Source organism: Corythoichthys intestinalis, chromosome 17 (genome assembly GCF_030265065.1).
Source record: "Corythoichthys intestinalis isolate RoL2023-P3 chromosome 17, ASM3026506v1, whole genome shotgun sequence".
NCBI lineage: Eukaryota > Metazoa > Chordata > Actinopteri > Syngnathiformes > Syngnathidae > Corythoichthys > Corythoichthys intestinalis.
Window position 1 is genome coordinate 41,511,315 of NC_080411.1, and position 19,351 is coordinate 41,530,665.

General features: G+C 39.3%; 1 protein-coding gene across 8 annotated transcripts in view; it reads left to right on the forward strand.

The window, feature by feature from the left end:
- cacna1bb (calcium channel, voltage-dependent, N type, alpha 1B subunit, b) overlaps positions 1-19,351 on the forward strand; it is a 411,213-nt gene that overhangs the window by 282,054 nt on the left and 109,808 nt on the right. For all 8 annotated transcript variants that reach the window (XM_057818689.1, XM_057818692.1, XM_057818685.1 and 5 more), the window contains one exon: positions 14,275-14,371. In XM_057818689.1, the coding sequence (XP_057674672.1) occupies positions 14,275-14,371 (97 nt within the window). The remainder of the gene's footprint in view (positions 1-14,274; positions 14,372-19,351) is intronic.

The following is a 19,351-nucleotide window of genomic DNA, read 5'->3' on the forward strand; positions in this document are numbered from 1 at the left end:
TGCCTTTCCAGCATGATTCAAAACAATTCTTAATAAAAAAAAAATATCTAGCATTAATATTATAGTATAATGCTATATATAAAGTGATAGTAATATAATAATTATAATGATTATTCATTGTCAATCAGATTTTTCATAAAGGGTGTCATTTAAAATCTATTTTTAGTGTAGAATCGGAATTCTGAAGTACGTGAGATTACCCCAGAAATCGTTATTTATATGTTGAACATGACATGCTTTTATTTTGAAATCTTCACTGGAAGTACGTTCGCTAAACCGCTAACCGTAAGCTTTACACTCCGCAAAAAAGTGCACTTTTCGTCATTGCATGAGGTGTCAGTGATACTTTTTGTTGTTGTTTGTTTGTTTGTTTGCAAACGCTGTTTGCAAGTTTGCGTTTTGGAGAAGACTGACAAGGTTTTATAGCAGGCTAAAATGGTTAGTAGGTTGTCTTTTTCCCCATTAGCCTCAATTTAGCTATGCTAACGTTTATAGTGTTTAATATAGACGTGTTTCCTTATTGTATATGTCTGAACTTTAATTCTACGGCGTGTTGATGACCAATAAACATCTGTGAAAGGAACTGGAGTCTCATATGCCACCAACACGCACTCGCAAATGTATGCACGCATGCACGTGGCGATAAAACGCAGCCGTGAAAATTACCGCCCTCATTTTAATTTTCCGTGCGATAAGTGGACTTATTGCATATCGCGACAGCAACTTCATAAAAAAATATCGTTAGTTAGATGGACTTACGATCTGCCAGCTTGTTGTCTCCTGTCGTCTTCCAAAATTACAACTAGGTGATGGCGCTTTAGATGTTCATTCACGGCAGCCTGGTATGCAAGCTTGGCATTGAAGAGACAGGACACAACAGTTTACCCTACTTTGTTTCGTTGAAATAAGTCAACGTTTTGGCCACTCTGGTGCGCTTTCTTGGCTTTGTGCCGCTTTCGCCGCTTGCATACCGGGCGACCGCCATCCTCAACTTTCCGCGCATTTTTTAACCCTTCATTAACCACCGACTGGATGTTGTGCTCTTCAACGCATTTACGTCATCGATGACGTTGACTACTAAAACTACAGCTACTAAAATATAATGTAATACCCCTGGCTGAGGGTGAGGAAGAAGAGGAGTCAGGAATGGCTTTACTCACTTTAATGTAGCAACAATAAACATAAAATAGCGGGCTGCTGCGGAGTGCGACCGATATCACCAGCTCCCAGCCCGTTTTCTCTCACAGTCCACAAGTCCTGAGTGTCTCATAAAGGGGCCGCACATACTTACAGTGTATCACAATAGTGAGTACACCCCTCGCATTTCTGCAGATATTTAAGTATATCTTTTCATGGGACAACACTGACAAAATGACACTTTGACACATTGAAAAGTAGTCTGTGTGCAGCTTATATAATAGAGGTAATTTATTTTCCCCTCAAAATATAGTCATTAATATCTAAACCCCTGGCAACAAAAGGGTGTACACCCCGTAGAAACTACATACATCCCTAAATGTCCAAATTGAGTACTGCTTGTCAATTTCCCTCCAAAATGTCATGTGACTCGTTACAGGAGTGCTGTAAGCATTGCTGCAGAGATTGAAGAGTTGGGGTGGGGGGGTCAGCCTGTTAGTGCTCAGACCATACATCAAATTGGTGTGCATGGCTGTCACTCCAGGAGGAAGCCTCTTCTGAAGACGGTACACAAGAAAGCCTGCCCATCTTATCAGACCATAAGACAAAGTTTTAGTAATCCATGTGCTTTGTTGACATGTCTTCAGCAAACTGTTTGCGGGCTTTCTTGTGTACCGTCTTCAGAAGAGGCTTCCTCCTGGGGTGACAGCCATGCACACCAATTTGATGTAGAGTGCGGTGTATGGTCTGAGCACTAAAAGCCTGACTCCCCACCTCTTCAGTCTCTGCAGCAATGCTGACAGCACTCCTGTAACGAATCACATGACAGTTTGGAGGTAAAATGACAAGCAGTACTCAATTTGGACATTTAGGGATATACGTAGTTTCTAAGGGGTGTACTCACTTTTGTTGCCAGGGCTTTAGATATTAATGGCTAATTTTTGAGTTATTTTGAGGGGAAAATAAATTAACTCTATTATATAAGCTGCACACAGACAACTTTTGATTGTGTCAAAGTGTCATTTTGACAGTGTTGTCCCATGAAAAGATATACGTAAATATCGGCAGAAATGTGAGTGAGGGGTGTACTCACTTTTGTGATACACTGTACTTACATTACAGTATACAATTTGAAACTCACCTGGAGGAAGTAAAACTGAGTCTGTGCAGTAGAAAGTAACTAATATACTCCCAAAAAACTAGGCTCCCTCGTTTGAGTGTAGGCTCACAGAGGTGAGATACTGTTATGACAACAAATTAAAAGCAGGCTATTAGTAACATTTATTTGCTAAATGCCAAACCCAAAATTAGTTGTTTTGTTTGTGTGCGCCGTGTTGTAATGCCACCAAGCAGGCTTATTCATACAGTATATTGTTGATCATATTGTCGAGATAGCACCTTAAAGCTGAAATAAACCTCATTTGCACTGTTTGTATTTTATTGAGACTGTTGGAATGTTTTGTTGACCTTTGCTAGTTTGGAATTGTTGTTGTTCTAACAAGACAGCCAGGCTGTCAGTTATATATGCTTCAAAAGGTGCCCTTTTTTTTCCCTCGGAGCACCTGCCCCGCAAATTGTCTGTGCACGCCACTGGATATACCTGTACACCAATCAGAATTGTTTCCCTGAATTTCTACCGTCTCTCAGAATGTTTTTGAGACCTTGAAAACAAGAGTTAATGAGCCCCTTGAAGCTCTTACAGACCTGAAAATTGGCTCTCACAAGTACCAAGCTGATTTCCTATTCTTTTTCATTCTTTCTTGTCAGTTATTGCACATCTGCCATTGTTTTCTCCTGGGCTTTATGCCCAAACTCCTTGCAGATTCTTACCTTTATAATTTTCTTTTTGTGCTCTCTGTCACTCTGCTTTGGCCTTATTTTTTTCCTGACTGTAAATTGATGTTTCTTTGTCTTATACATGTTGCTGACTCTTGTGTATGTGTCCCCTTTTCTACGTTTCACCTTCTGTCCTCGGTTTCTGCCTTGGATTGCTTTCAGGAGCCTAATGGGGTAATGCCTGAACTTTCAGTCTTTCAGTGTGCTTGTCTGTGCTCTTTGGATTATTTGTTTTCCTTCCTGACTATCACTTGCAGATAGAATCAATTTATCTTGTGCAACCTTACAGCTGAATGAATGTTTTAGTCTGACTCATATCAGTCACAACCAGAGATACTGGCACACGCGCGCGTTTAGTTGTGTTCTAAAAGAGCATTTCACCTCTTTCGTTTTTATTCTTACTGGCTGAGCTGGCAGCAATGTTAAAAGTTAAGCCTTTTATAATAGCATAAACGTAGTGTTGCACTGATTTACCGATACCACACTAAAATGACATCATTCAGTATAATACAGAAATAATGTGCTGCAGCTGCGGAATATGTTAACCTAACCAAAATGGCATTTAAAAAACTAAAACAGAATGCATGTCGCCCTTCCAAAGATGATGATAGAAATCCAATTGTGTGGCATCCTGTCATCCTTCTGCTGTGAATTTTAAGTTCATTATGAGTAGACGTCCATTTCTGCCATTGAGTTAACCAGTGTCTGACCAAGCCATGATAGGATTTACTTTACATTCAAGTGTGTATGCAATAATTTAGTAATAAAAGGGAAAAATGTATATTAAATCATGGTATCGGTATCCTACATTATCAGCATTGGCTGAAACCATACGGAAATGGTACCGGGAGTAAAAAAAAAAGGCATTGTGCAACACTACATAAACGTATGATATGCAAATTTTAGGGTTTTGTCAGTATCTCTGTAACTACTAATGCACAGCCCTGCCCTCACATAGTATCATTAGTAAATTTCTAAATCACTCATGCGGGTGATCAGACCCATTCATTTCCTCGTCATTAACCAGCCTCCATTCCTTTTCAGTACTTGTCTGGTCATCATAACTTACCTCACAAAATCCTTTTTATGATGTAACCGTCTGCTTTCACGTTGCAAGACTTGAAATAAGACTTGAATTTCTGACCTACGCATTGTGTCATCATCAAAACTAAAAAACCAACAGCATTGATAGTGGCAGTTGTGGTATTGTTAGGTGCCACTTCCAAGTAGATTAAAACATATTTTTAGTTTAAATCATCTTTTTGGTCCCAACTCAATGCCGACCGAACATGAACAACATAAAACAACATAACAATCAACAACAAACAACATTAAAATGCGTAGAGGAAAATTAAACCCCGAAAAGTGACCTGCGTGGTACACTAGACAAAGAGGCACGCGATGACATTTCTGCCTGCCAAAACTGTCGAACCTTCCAGGATTGCCACTATTATGCACAAGCACTCCTGGTTGCAGCTTCCAGGAAATATACGCAGCGCCACACCATGTATTTGTATTTGTTATTTTCCAAGTGGTGAGAGCGCAACTGAGCATCGAATGTAACATCCCAAGTAACAATGTGAGGCTTTCGTTGTTATCTAAATATTTATTTCAATTACAACTCGGCGACTGCTCGTAAAAGCCGAGCGTGCTCTCCCTTCACTCTCGCTCCCATGTGATGCGTTCACGAAAAAAACAGTCATCACAAAGCGGAGTTCCTGACCCCTGGTCTAGAAGGTGTAGGAATTTCACGCTGGCGAGTAATGAGTTTCAGGTTCAAAGGTAAACCGCGCGGGTAATGATGTAACGTATGAGGCTTCTCCTGTCAACGCATGCGTTGTTTGCGCAAATGCATGCGGTTCTTGTAGAAGCTAGGGGGCCTTAAACGCACCTTAAACGTAAATGCGGCAGGTATAAATGTAGTCGGCAAAATACCCTTGAGAAAATTATCTGTCCTAATGTAGCATAGCAGTAAAATGAGGGAACGCTCAAAGTGTGGTGTGAGTGCTTTGTGACGGTGGAGCAGCACCCGCTGCTCTGTAGGGAAAGAAACTAGAATGCCAGAAATCATGTCACCAAACACGAGCAGCTGAAAAAAAAAAGACACCTGAAATAGAAGCTCAATTTTTCGCTAGGGTCGCTAGGATGATTATGAAAATCTCCAGTTCTCAGAACTCAGAACAACATAATGAAAATTGAAAAATGACTCCTGTGGATGTTAATGACACAAGATCATTTATTCGCTCATTTCGCTCTCAATCGAAAAGGGATTCAGCCACAGACATATCATCCAATCATCTTGCTGAGAACGAGTGTGTCTGGGCAAGACGAGTCCAGCCCACTACCCATAGACCCCCGGAAAGGCACAATTTCCGATGGGCCGGATAAATCCAGCCTTTTCAGCCAATGACTCATCTCGTTTTGCTGGAGAGCAGTACTTCTCAAATCGTGGGGCGCCCGAGCGCAGAGCGATGCTGGGGATAGCACATGTGACCTCGGGGAAGATACTTTTTTGGTGTACTAGAATAAAGTATTATTGCACATATACTCAGTGCATTGCAGTGGTGCTCTCCCGTCCAGAGTGTACACAGTATTTTGGAACCAAACAAGACCACACAGCAAAGAGCATTTGAGATATGAATAACTAAGACGAGGAAATTTGACGAACCGTATGTAACGCTTGGCTTTGACTTTTATTAGAGTGGTAGACAAGGAAAGACCAGTCTGTTTACAATGTCTAAAAATGTTTGCAGTGGACAGCAGGAAGCCAAATCAATTAACACGTCACTTAACGACATTAGACCCCAAACAAGTAGATAAGCCGCTTGATTTTGTTTTTTTTCAGCGTCAATCGTCCCTCTCTGTCAGTGTTACATCAGTAAACCAGCAATTAGTTAGCATGTTATAAGGTGGCATACCAAGTTGCTCAGTGCAAAATAACCCCACACCTAGGGATGGGAATTGATAAGATTTTTCCGATTCCGATTCCATTGTCGATATTGCTTAACGATTTGATTCATTATCGATTCTGTTATCGATTCTAATTTGGTTTAATGGACTGTATGCGTTTCTGGGTTCAATATGTTTTATAGGTCATTCGCCAGACAGTTTTGGATAAGTTAGAACACAAGGAGCGGAGAGTGGAGACTGTCTTTGGCACTTTTAATCCAACTTGGCAATAGCCACAACTATATACAGGCAATGGCACTTGATATGACAATAACTCAATGAGCAGATGAGAGCATGCGTGGAAAGATGTTGTTATATTTGTGTGTGTGTGGAAGAAGACTGGAATGTGTGGGCATATGTGTGGTTCTGAAAGGAAAGAAAATTACATCATATTCGTGCTGATGCAATAAACAATGCAAATTGACTGTAAAGCAGTCAATAACACACATACACGACTCGCACATTACAATGACACAAAGGTGGGGGGCGCGTGTGCACAACCCATAAGCACAAGCGACCCCAAAGTTTTGAACCGTAGTGTATCATATGGGATTTTTCATTATGTAGACTGCGGTTCAAAAGTTTGGGGTCTAAGTGACCCCAAACTTTTGAACCGCAGTCTACGGAACAGAAGTGTGTGTATATATATATGTATGTACATGTATAAATATGTATATACTGTATATATATACTGTATATATACAGTATATACAGTGGGGCAAATAAGTATTTAGTCAACCACTAATTGTGCAAGTTCTCCCACTTAAAAATATTAGAGAGGCCTGTAATTGTCAACATGGTTAAACCTCAACCATGAGAGACAGAATGTGAAAAAAAACAGGAAATCACATTGTTTGATTTTTAAATAATTTATTTGCAAATCATGGTGGAAAATAAGTATTTGGTCAATACCAAAAGTTCATCTCAATACTTTGTTATGTACCCTTTGTTGGCAATAACGGAGGCCAAACTCCAGGTCTCAACCCCATAGAAAATCTGTGGAGGGAGTTGAAAGTCCGTGTTGCCCAACGACAGACCCAAAACATCACTGCTCTAGAGGAGATCTGCATGGACGAATGGGCCAAAATACCAGCAACAGTGTGTGAAAAGCTTGTGAAGAGTTACAGAAAACGTTTGGCCTCCGTTATTGCCAACAAAGGGTACATAACAGTATTGTGATGAACTTTTGGTATAGCGCAAATACTTATTTTCCACTATGATTTGCAAATAAATTCTTTAAAAATCAAACAATGTGATTTCCTGTTTTTTTTTCCCACATTATGTCTCTCATGGTTGAGGTTTACCAACCATGGTTGACAATTACAGGCCTCTCTAATATTTTCAAGTGGGAGAACTTGCACAATTAGTGGTTGACTAAATACTTATTTGCCCCACTGTATATATATATATATATATATATATATGTTTTTTGATTTGATTTTTGTTGCAGTCAGTATCAGCTCCTTTGCTATGGTGTGGTGTTATCTTGCACTAAGCAACTTGGGATGCCACCGTCTATGATGCTGACAGTGAGTGGATGTGCAATTAAACTATATATAGTATGGCAAAAAAAAAATGTTTCCCGAGGTCACATGCGTCAACCCCGACATCGCTCTGCGCCCCCCTATTTGAGAATTACTGGTCTACACCATGTATTGTATTTTTTGGGTGATGTGTTAATAAACAAAACTAAAATATAAAGTGTTTCTAAACAGCTAAATATTTTGGAGTCAAATTATTGATTTAACAGTTGGAGTCAAATTATTGATTTAACAGTTTGAGGGGTGTTGAGTGCGGCGCTGAGGCGGAAAGGTGTCTGCTAACCAGACAGTGGCGTTACAAACTGAATTTACTCTTACTTGCAGTGTGAATGTAGTTGGTCATGCCACACATGCTTTTCCTTCACACTGTCCTTTCATTGTCAACTAATTCGGGTCATCGCATCTGCTCTCTGTCACCATTTCATGTAAATCACACATGGGTGTGAAAAGTTTCACATTTGCCTTTTCATCCACTTGAACAGCTTTTCACCTCTTTTAGTGTAGTTTGTTTGGCTTGTTTGTACTTATTTCAAACATCCATTCTCCCTGCTGTTGGTTTAAGGCCTTTTAGGGTTTGGGTGTTAATGCAATGTGTGTGTTTGTCTGCTTATCATTGCTTTTTCTCATCAGATCGCAACAAAGCGTGGCCAGGTGGGAACAGTCCTTATCTATCTTTTGCCTGTCCTCACTCCTTCCCTTCTTTCCTATATGTGAAGCAAAGATTGCTTCACTTATCCACCTATTCGGATAGTGTATTTTATGTTGGCCTCAATCCCAAGGTGCTTGGGATATGACCATGTGTCCCTTTTCCCTTGTAGAAAAAAGCTCCTGTCCCAATATTTGGACATCAGGACGAGAAGACAATATTGGGAGCTACATTTTCTAGCTTTCAGAAGGTCAACATGCAGTTTTCGCTGACAGTTCTGACACTAGACAAAAAAATTTACCGTATTTTCCGCACTATAGGGCTCACCTCAAAGCCTTCATTCTTCTTAATAGCAGACAGTGCGCTTTATAATACGATGTACAGTGGTATGATAAAGTATCTGAACCTTTTGGAATTTCTCACATCTCTGCAAAAAAATCACCGTAAATGTAATCTGACCTTTGTCAAAATCACATAGATGAAATTACAATGTCTGTTTTAACTAAAACCACCCAAACATTTATAGGGCTTCATATTTTAATGAGGGTAGCATGCAAACAATGGCAGAAGGGGGGGAAATAAGTATGTGAACCCTATGCCTAAGGAGACTTAAAGAGCAATTTTTACCATTTTACCATACATTTTAAGTCAGGAGTGTGCCCAATCACTAATGAGTGGTTTACAGCTGCTCTGCCCACTGTAAAACACACACCTGGTAAGAAATGTCTTGATGAGAAGCCTGTCTGATGTTCATCATGGCTGGGTCAAAAGAGCTGTCTGAAGACCTGCGATCAAGGATTGTTGATTTGTATAAAGCTGGGAAAAGATACAAAATCATCTTTAAAAATCTGGATGTTCATCAAACGGCAGTCAGAGAAGTTGTCGAGAAAGGGAGAGAGTTTGGCACTGTTGCTTCTCCCCTAAGGAGTGGCCGTCGACCAACGATGACGCCAAGAATTCAGCGCAAAATACTTAGAGAGGTAAAAAAGAACTCTAGAGTGTCTGCTAAAGACTTGCAGAAATCACTGGCACAGTCCAATATCTCTGTGCACACATCAGCTATATGTAAAACTATGGCTAAAAATGGTACTCATGGGAGGACTCCACAGAGGAAGCCACTGTTATCTAAAAAAAACATTGTTGCTCGTTTAATGCTCGCAAAAAGGCACTTGGACACTCCACAGAAGTCTTGCCCTAACCCTACCTACCCTAACCCTATGAAACCAAAGTTGAATTGTTTGGGAGTAACACACAATGTCATGTGTGAAGGAAAAATTGAACAGCTCACCAACATCAACACCACATCCCCACCGTGATGCATGGTGGAGGGAGCACCATGATTTGGGGCTGTTTTGCTACTTCAGGGCCTGGACAACTTGCAATTAATTATGGAAAAATTAATTCAAAATCAGGATGTTTTGCAGGAAAACCTGAGGCCGTCTGTCAGACAGTTGAAGCTTAAAAGAGGATGGATGCTGCAACAAGACAATGATCCAAAACACAGAAGTATATCAACTTCAGAATGGTTTCAGAAGAACAAAATACACATTCTGGAATGGCCAAGTCAAAGTCGAGACTTGAACCCCATTGAGATGCTGTGGCATGACCTAAAGACAAGCCAGACATCCCAGGAATCTGACTGAACTACAGCAGTTTTGGAGAGAAAAATGGGCCAAGATTAGTCCTGATTGATGTGCCATAATGATCTGCAGCTACAGGAAGCGTCTGGTTGAAGTTATTGCTGCCAAAAGGGGGGGGGGGGGCACAAAATATTAAATATGATGGTACACTTACTTATTTTTCCCCCTTCTGTCATTGTTTGCATGCTATCCTCATTAAAAAATGATAACCTATAAATGTTTGGGTGGTTTTAGTTAAAGCAGACACTGTTTTTACATCTGTGTAATTTTGACAAAGATAATGAGATGGTGATTTGTTGCACAAATGTGAGAAATGTGAGAAATTCCAAAAGGTTCCGATACTTTTTCATACCACTGTACCTTATATATAGATTAGTATTAGTTAATCATGACATGACATTCCTCATAGTGCAGCACCATCTAGTGGATGTATAATGCAACCCCAACCACCACTACTACTACTACTGCTACTGCGTCTTATAACAGTTTTAATACCGGCCATTCATTGCACCTTATACTCTGATAGTGTGGAAAATACAGTATGTCAAACAATCAAAAAGTGCTCCCACTTTTAACCCTTTCAGCTTTTATCCTATTGCTGTGAATTTAAAGGAGTATGTCACAAATGAGTTAAAGGCTGTTGAGTAGTCCACAGTCTCAAATAGTGACAACAATGCTATACACCTGGATCCTCAACTCCATTAGAAAACTCTGCTGACCTCCTGAAAGCTATTGGGAGACTGTTGTTGCCATCTCAGCGTGTTAAGGTCTTTCAATAACAAGAGCTGGCATTGTCTTTTCAGCTTGCATGCCCGGGTAGTCGAGTAATGTGAGCATGCGAGGTGCATGTCATTTAGTTAGACTGTAACCGAGGGAGTAAAATAATGGAACCATGTTTCTCCCTTTCTTTGATCCTATCTTTGGACAATGTGTTGCGACACAGGGAAAGATGCTCATCTTTGATTGCTTACGTATTATTGTAGTGCTGTTGGTAAGATTATTCAGAAAGATTGGAGGTTATATGGATCAGTGTTTTCATAATTACACTTCCTACTACTACGTCACATGTAGTAGCCGTTATTCAGTGCTTCATATATTTTTACTTGATCATGTTTGTTTGTTTGTTTGATTAGGACATTGCACATTAATAAACAAGTCAGCCCAAATCATCAATGTAATTACAGGTAGTCCCCCGGGTTACGTCGTACCGGACTTACGTGATTTCGACTACACGACGCCGGAGTCTCGTCCGCCATTTTGTCTCCAGTCCTTTTTTTTTTTTTTTTTTTTTTTAGTCACAGAAACGATATCTTTATTGTCAGAGGTGGGTAGAGTAGCCAAAAACTTTACTCAAGTTAAAGTAGCGGTACTTCAAAATAATATTGCTCAAGTGAAAGTAGTCGTCCAAAAAATTTACTCAAGTACAAGTAAAAAAGTATTTGGTGAAAAGCCTACTCAAGTAATGAGTAACATTGTGAGTAACTGCTTATATTTTTGTTGGATTTTCTTTTTTTCTTTAAACAATGGTATTTTTTTAGCACAAAGTTATCTATATGGACTATTATTATAATGATACTGTACAATAACCCATTACATAACCACATTAAGCCAAAGAAATGCAAAAAAAATATCTTTGAATTCTGACGAGACACAAAAAAATTACATAAATGAAGCATTATTGGTCCAAAGACTATGACTGCCCTCTGGTGGAGAAAATAGTTCCGATTAGAACTTGAATAGTGAAGATTTCCTTCATAATTACTTGTTTAAAATTAAAAGGATCATATCTCCGGTTTTCCGTGGTCAATCGGTGCCAAATAAAAATTGGGAGAGGTTAAAATCTGCGCTTTCGAGTCATGTTGAGGGCAACACTCTTTATCAAATACTTCATTGTTTACGGTGCTTTGAAGACACCACATTATTAAAATAGGCTGGCGTGAAGATAGAACGGCATACTTGCATCTGATTGGTATAATGGAGTCATGGGTAGAGCTACCTCGGTAATACACCAGGCACGTCTCCACTCTTGGCATCGCTAGCATAAAAAAATAATACATCTAATATGTAGAATAAAGAGGAAAAATGTAACGACTCTTGTGTAGCCCGTAGTAGCAGAGTAAGAGTAGTGTATTTTCTTCACAAACCTACTCGGGTAAAAGTAAGGAGTATATCTTCGTAAAACTACTCTTAGAAGTACATTTGTCTCAAAAAGCTACTCAAGTAAATGTAACGGAGTACATGTAACGCTTTACTACCCACTACTGCTTATTGTACCTCAGAGTGTCTTATTTTTTACTTTACTCTGTTAATATGACATGTTCTGCCCCTTGGCTTAATTTTAATGTTGACTTTTGTTTTGTGATGCATGCTTTTATTTTGGCGCAGGAAGCGTAAACCATGTGGTACTACAGCACTCGAGTAAGAGCGCATGTATACACGAAGAAGAACGTATTTGCGTCTACGAAGAAGAGCGCATGTGCACACACGAGGACGAGTGCCTTTCCTCCCCCAAAGAAGTCGAGCAGCCGAGTAAGAGAGAGAGGGGAAAGGTGACAGCTTAGCTCGCTGTCTAGGTAGGACTTAGTGCCAATGTCTTGGCGAGAACAGTACAATGACGTATAAAGTGGTACCTCTACATAAGTAAATTCGTTCCAGGACCTTGATTGTAACTCGAAATGGTCGTATGTCGAGTAGTTTTTTCCCATAAGAATACATTATAATTCCATTAATTCGTTCTACAGCCTGAAAATCTACACTAAATCCTTAATAAATAATGCTGGTACTTTTACAAATGGCAATTACACATAGCAAAACAAATCAAATATAAATAAAAATATAAATAACATTCTAATAATAATAATAATTCTTGTAATAATTTAACAAATCAGGTTCTAACGTGGCGGACGTTTTTTGCGTGCTGTACCTGAATGCATTGTGTGGCTGACGTCACTGTGGTAATGCTGGCGTCAACTGCGGCGGACAGTAGGTGTGTTGTGTTGCACAAATTGATGGAATAAATGATTGGAAACTTGATGAAGCTGCCGATTTCTTTGGCGATGTTACCATAATAATATTTGTCACCTTAACTTATAAAGACTGGCGAACGGTGGTCAGGGGAGGACCGTCGAGATCATAGACATTCTACGGCCTTATTGTTGAGCCAGTTCACAGATGCGTACACCTCGCTCATATTTTTCTATCATTTCCATCTTCATTTCAATGGTAAGCCTCACCTTTTTCCTTTTTCACCACCTGCACTAACCTTGGAACCCGTGTTTTCTCTCACAAGAAAATCCGCTGTGCGTCCATCTACCGGCAAAACAAAGAAATTGCTGCGCTGTCATAAATCGTCGTATTTCGAGTATGTCATCAGATGCAGAAACAAATGGCGAGTCAAATTTTAACCTTGGATGTCAAAAAGATCGTGCGTCGAAGCGATCATATGTCGAGGTGCCACTGTATATGTTTTTTGATAGTTATTTTGAGATTTAGGGGGTATTTCGGGATACTAAAAGTTTAATTCCGGTTCAATCTGAAATTCGGGTTTCATCGACAGCATGGGAACTGAACTCGTTCGTAACCCTGGGACTACCTGTATGCTGGAGTTAGCATAGCTGCTAATTCACATCCATTGGGCTCAGGCAGGTCAAGGACATACAAACAGTATACAGTGTATAAAAATAATTAAAACACAGTTATACACAAGTCCACATAAACGATATAAAGACAATAAATTCATATCTGTAATAAGGTCTCGTTTGCAACCAAACACTGTTGGAGGGTTGTTGTTGTTGTTTTTTTTTTTTTTAATCTAATTTTAATTAAACCTCTTTCTCTCTCTCTGTTATTTGACATCAATTTTTGAGTGGGTGATGGTTGGACATCTTTGTAGATTAAAGGGTGCAACATTAAGCCCAGCCTTACGGTAGTGGTTCCTGCAAAGAAGTCTTTACCTCGTCAAGAGGTTGATTCTTTGCTCATTTACTCTATTTTTGTGTTTTTTGTTGAACATTTAAATGTTATTCTACAGGCCCTTTATTCAAGTGTTTGCAAATGCATGTTTGCAAAATCCATTGGAGTGTAAATACAAAATTTTATTCTTCAGCATTTACTATATGTAGTAAAAACATGGTAATGAATGGGCTCTTTAACTTACCGTAAATTTTATAGTTTTCAGTTTGGTGAACTGCCTCTTGTATTACAGAAAAGTACGACAACCATACAGCATCGGTTTCTGACATTCCAAGAGCAAACCAAACGGCAACATGAAAATTGTCGTTTACATCGTCGTCCAAAATGTACAGTATTTTAAACAAGCATGGACACTGTAGAATAACATTGTCTAACACCCACTCAATTGTATTTCACTACTAACAGAGCATATATTTCTTCGTATGTGAAGCATTGACTTGATGTACCGCGGTCAGGTTCTCTTAAAGGATTGGAAGCGTGAGAGGGTTTAATGATAATGTCAACAGCTCAACTCAACAGCTCCTAAAACCTAATGTCATCTCAATCTCCACAGAGGGACAAAAGGCAAGGACATCAACACCATTAAGTCTCTGAGGGTCCTCAGAGTCTTGCGGCCACTAAAAACCATTAAACGTCTGCCCAAATTAAAGGTATAGTAGTCCTATTTCTTACCCAACATACTGGGCGGACTAGCTTTAAAGTGCCTATGACACAAAAAAGCATGTTTATTTCATATTGCACGTGATATTTTATGGTCCTGAATGAAATTGACCTCTTGGATGTGTGTGGAAGCAATCGATATATTCATTCAATTTGTTTAATCCCGCGCTACGAAAATGATGACTTCCGGCCACGGCCTCGGATTGAGGAAGAAGGTGAATGTGACGTCAGCGGACTAACCATCTTCACATTACAGCCATTAGTATTGAATGCAGAAGGACTGCGGATTCAGCTGATTTTGCGGATTAATTCGTTTTTTGCGTCACGCTAGCCCGATGTGCTGCAAGTTTTTGTTGCTACACCCAGGAGAGTAGTGTGAGGCTTTTTGGATTTCCAAAAGATCTTGTTCATCACTGGACGGATGACTAATTGAGTAAGCTACGTGTATTATGTTATGTCAAATACTGAGATCATGGCAAACGTTTTAATCAGGAGATGGCTTGCATTTTGTGTGTGACAATGCTCCCTGTCTACCGAGAAGGCCACTCGGCCGACGACCGGCTCGTCACACAGAATGGTCGCGGGCTGATAAAGGCGTTCCTCGGCTTGGGCCCGGGGAGCTCACCATTCTCGTCTTCAGTCCTCGATTGTGTCCAGACTTCCAGCCCCCACTCAGTCCTCTTTGCGTGCCCGCTGAGATAGCAATATCCTTGGCTTGGGCTCGGGGAGCCCCATGCTCTCGTCTCAGGTTCTTGTTTTTGTCCATTTTCGTGTTACACATGTATAATTATGATGTAAGTTGTTTATTTAGCACCCTTGAATAACATTGAGATTCCAACTGAACGTAAAAGTGGGCTTATTCATGGCCACCAAAGCTTTGGGACTGCAAAATTTGAGCGCCGGCAATGAGCACTGCCTGCCTGCCGGGGCCGCAGCAGAACGACGAGCCGAAAATGGCCGATCGGTGAAGACAGTCAACCCCGCCGGTTTATGTGACATGAGTCAGGGTAGTTAAGTGTGATTTTTTTGTTTTTCGAAAGACAAAGAAAAGACTTAAAAAAGCCGCTCGGTTCGGGTTAGCATGTCGCCTAGCTGTCACCCCTCCTGTTTTGTTTAAGCTCTTTCCTCTGTCTCCAAAGCAGGGACAGGGAAATGACAAAACCAGTGGCATAAAATACCGTTCGGGAGGTTTAAGAAGTCAGCAGTTTTGACCATTATGCAGTAATTTTGCCCTGTCGTACTGAATAAATGCATTTTTAATATTTCATATTCCATTTAGCACAGGACTGTTACTTGTCATGACCATACCATTTATTTAGCAATTGTGGAAAAATACATAACGGTAGATAACAAGAATATCCTTTAAAAATATTGGCGTAGAGCAGTGCATAATTTGTAAATCATAAAGTGCATAAACACAAAGTACATATGACAGCGCAGGGATGACGAGACGGGCACAGGTCCCGGAACATACGCAGAAAATGGTGCTGAAAACAACACGCAAATGCCCACTTGCCATGCTGTGGGACTTATAAGCGTCAATTTCAGATAATATCCATTGTAGAGCTGAAACAAATACTTGAGCAACTCGAGTAACTTGAGACTACAAACTGATCCGAGTAATTTTATTCACTTCTAGGAATCGTTTAATTTTACCAGCTCTAAGCATCACATTTTGCTCGGACTACTTTTAATGCCGGACAAGGCGCTGACGTCACATACGTAGAGGAAGAAGCAATCAAAAAAAACAAAATACCTTACTGTAGCTGACAGCCACTACAAACTACGCCGACGTTGCTAAAAACTACGCCCGCGTGATGCTACGGTGGTAGCAGGTAGCGTCTGATGTGTCTCACAGATATCACATGTATGTAGAAATAGATGTGAAATGACAGACTCGTTAGTCTGACAGACGTGTTAGTAAACAGCCGCTATCTTAAAGCAGTAGACTTCTCAGCGCTAATAATTAGGATTAACTGTCACTTACTCACGTAACATTAGCCCTGCGGAGGGCTAGGATTCTGTTAATTATGACCACTGTCGATGTGTGGCTAACTCTTATATACAGGCTTTATTTAATCTGTGAAAACATAGCGCTGTAGAGTGATTAGGGTTTAAAATAAAACTTAAAAATGCTAACTGTCAATTTTAGCTCAGTAGTCATTGCTGGATAAAACACTAAGTAGCACTGGTCCCTAATGTGCACCAATACAGCAGATATCCTACATTTATTTTGGACACTGCAAAAACTCAAAATCGTATCAGGACTTACAGTTTAGACTAACTTAAAACTTAACTACAACTGAAAATAGCTTGACACAAATGGAAATTCAACTGAAATGCGTGGGAAAAACACTTAACTTTTAAGTGATGTGTGTTATCAAGCGTAATGACATTTTTAGGAAAGATATATATATTTTAGGGCTGTCAAAATTATCGCGTTAACGGACGTTAATTATTTTTTTAAATTAATCACGTTAAAATATTTGACGCAATTAACCAGATGCCCCGCTCAGAGAGTTTTAAATGACAGTACACATTGAAACGCTCACTTGTAGTGTTTTATGGCGTTTTGCCGCCCTCTGCTGGCGCTTGGGTGCGACTGATTTTATAGGCATCCATGAGCTTTGAGTACAGGACTGTCTCAAAAAATTAGAATATTGTGTATTCTAATTTCCTGAGACAGTCCAGTATACTGCATACACAATGCATGCAGACGAGTATTAATAATTAAACCAATTACTTAGCAATTTTCAGATGTTTTTTTGTTTTCTCCAAGTAGGATGTAATGTTATTTTTTCTGCCATTGATTGCATTTCTTGTAAGGGGCTGGAGGGGGGCTAGGTGTTTCGATTTGATCAGGGAACATTTCCTGACTGTCTCAGGAAATTAGAATATTGTGTATTCTAATTTCCTGAGACAGTCCTGTATATATACACAGGACTGTCTCAAAAAATTAGAATATTGTGTATTCTAATTTTCTGAGACAGTCCAGTATGCTATTTGAAAACACAATAGCACTGAAAGATGGGCGTTTAAAGTGCCTGTGACAGGATAAAAAAAGTCTTAAATAGCATTATTATGTGAATTAACATCATACAGTATTTTGAGACGATTCAACAATATACAACAATTTGGCAAAGCGCAGATGACAAGAAATGAACCTTTTAATCTGCAGTTTAGCCTCGCCTGTCATCGTAGCGCTCTAGCGCTTCCAGTTGGGTGATGACGTCGGCAGAGTAACGATTTCAGCTCATTTAGAATTCAGCCCATTGAGGGGGAAGATTCAGAACGAGGAAAACGTGACGGAGAGCAGCAAAATGTCATTGTTTTAAATCTCTCTACTCCAGGGGTTAATTTGTGCCGGATCCTGCCGGAACAAGATCTGGCACCTCTTGATTTCAGCCACCCTGTGTTCCGGGACTTGTTTGGGCAGATCCAGCACCCCTCGTGTATAGAAAATAATAATATGTGGACCGGCGATTTCCGTGGCTCGTTCGTCGTCGCTCCTACGTAATCTGTTGTCAAAACATTTATACCATGGATTAGGGCTGCAGCTATCGATTATTTTAGTAATTGACTGAAAATTCTATCGATTAATCGAAACAAAATAAAACTTTTTTTTTTTTTTTTTAAGTTAAAGAGCAATTATAAATATACATGAGAAAACAAGACATTTCATCTAATATTGAACTCTTTTCAGTCAATGTCTTTTTTTTCGATGTACATTGTTGAAAACAGCCAACAATTGCATCTCAGATGTGACTAGAATAAAAAAAAAAGACTAATTGACTGCTTTCACTCAAAAAACTTCTATATCTTATAAAAAATTATATATATATATATATATATATATATGGCTGTCAAATGATTAAAATTTTTAATCGAGTTAATTACAGCTTAAAAATTAATTAATCGTAATTAATCGCAATTAATCGCAATTCAAACCATCTATAAAATATGCCATATTTTTCTGTAAATTATTGTTGGAATGGAAAGATAAGACACAAGGTGGATATATACATTCAACATACGGTAAATAAGGACTATTTGTTTATTATAACAATAAATCAACAAGATGGCATGAACATTAATAACATTCTGTTAAAGCAATCCATGGATAGAAAGACTTGTAGTTCTTAATAGAAAAATGTTGTACAAGTTAGAGAAATTTTATATTAAAACCCCACTTAATGTTTTCGTTTTAATAAAATTTGTAAAATTTTCAATCAAAAAAAAAAACTAGTAGCCCGCCATTGTTGATGTCAATAATTACTTACAGGACTGTCTCAAAAAATTAGAATATTGTGTATTCTAATTTCCTGAGACAGTCCAGTATACTGCATACACAATGCATGCAGACGAGTATTAATAATTAAACCAATTACTTAGCAATTTTCAGATGTTTTTTTGTTTTCTCCAAGTAGGATGTAATGTTATTTTTTCTGCCATTGATTGCATTTCTTGTAAGGGGCTGGAGGGGGGCTAGGTGTTTCGATTTGATCAGGGAACATTTTAGAACCAGTAGCAATTTGTGCTGAAGCTGCTCTTTATGTCCTTGCAGAAAGTAAGCACCTCAGTAGGTTGGTGTCTTTATCACATCCCCATACCTTTGTTTGCTCCATTCCCTCAGCTTGAAGTACAGTAGATATCCAACCCAAGATAGATTCATGCTATGAAGAAAATTATTACATACTGTGTGTCCTCCATAGAGCATCTTGATAAAAAATGCTCTGTTTTAGAGAACAACGTATAACATGCACATCATAGTGTGAGTCAGGATCGTGAATGTTGAAAAAATTTTATTTTACAGAAGATGATTAGAGAAGTAATAGAAAAATGAAAAATGAAGGCTGGCAGGCTGACAGGCTGACATGGTTTTCCCGATAACAAAATGATGGGCAGGCTAGAAGACGGGAGTAATTTATTTGACTCGCTCCTTGGGAGGAAAGAAAACTTGATTGTGATTA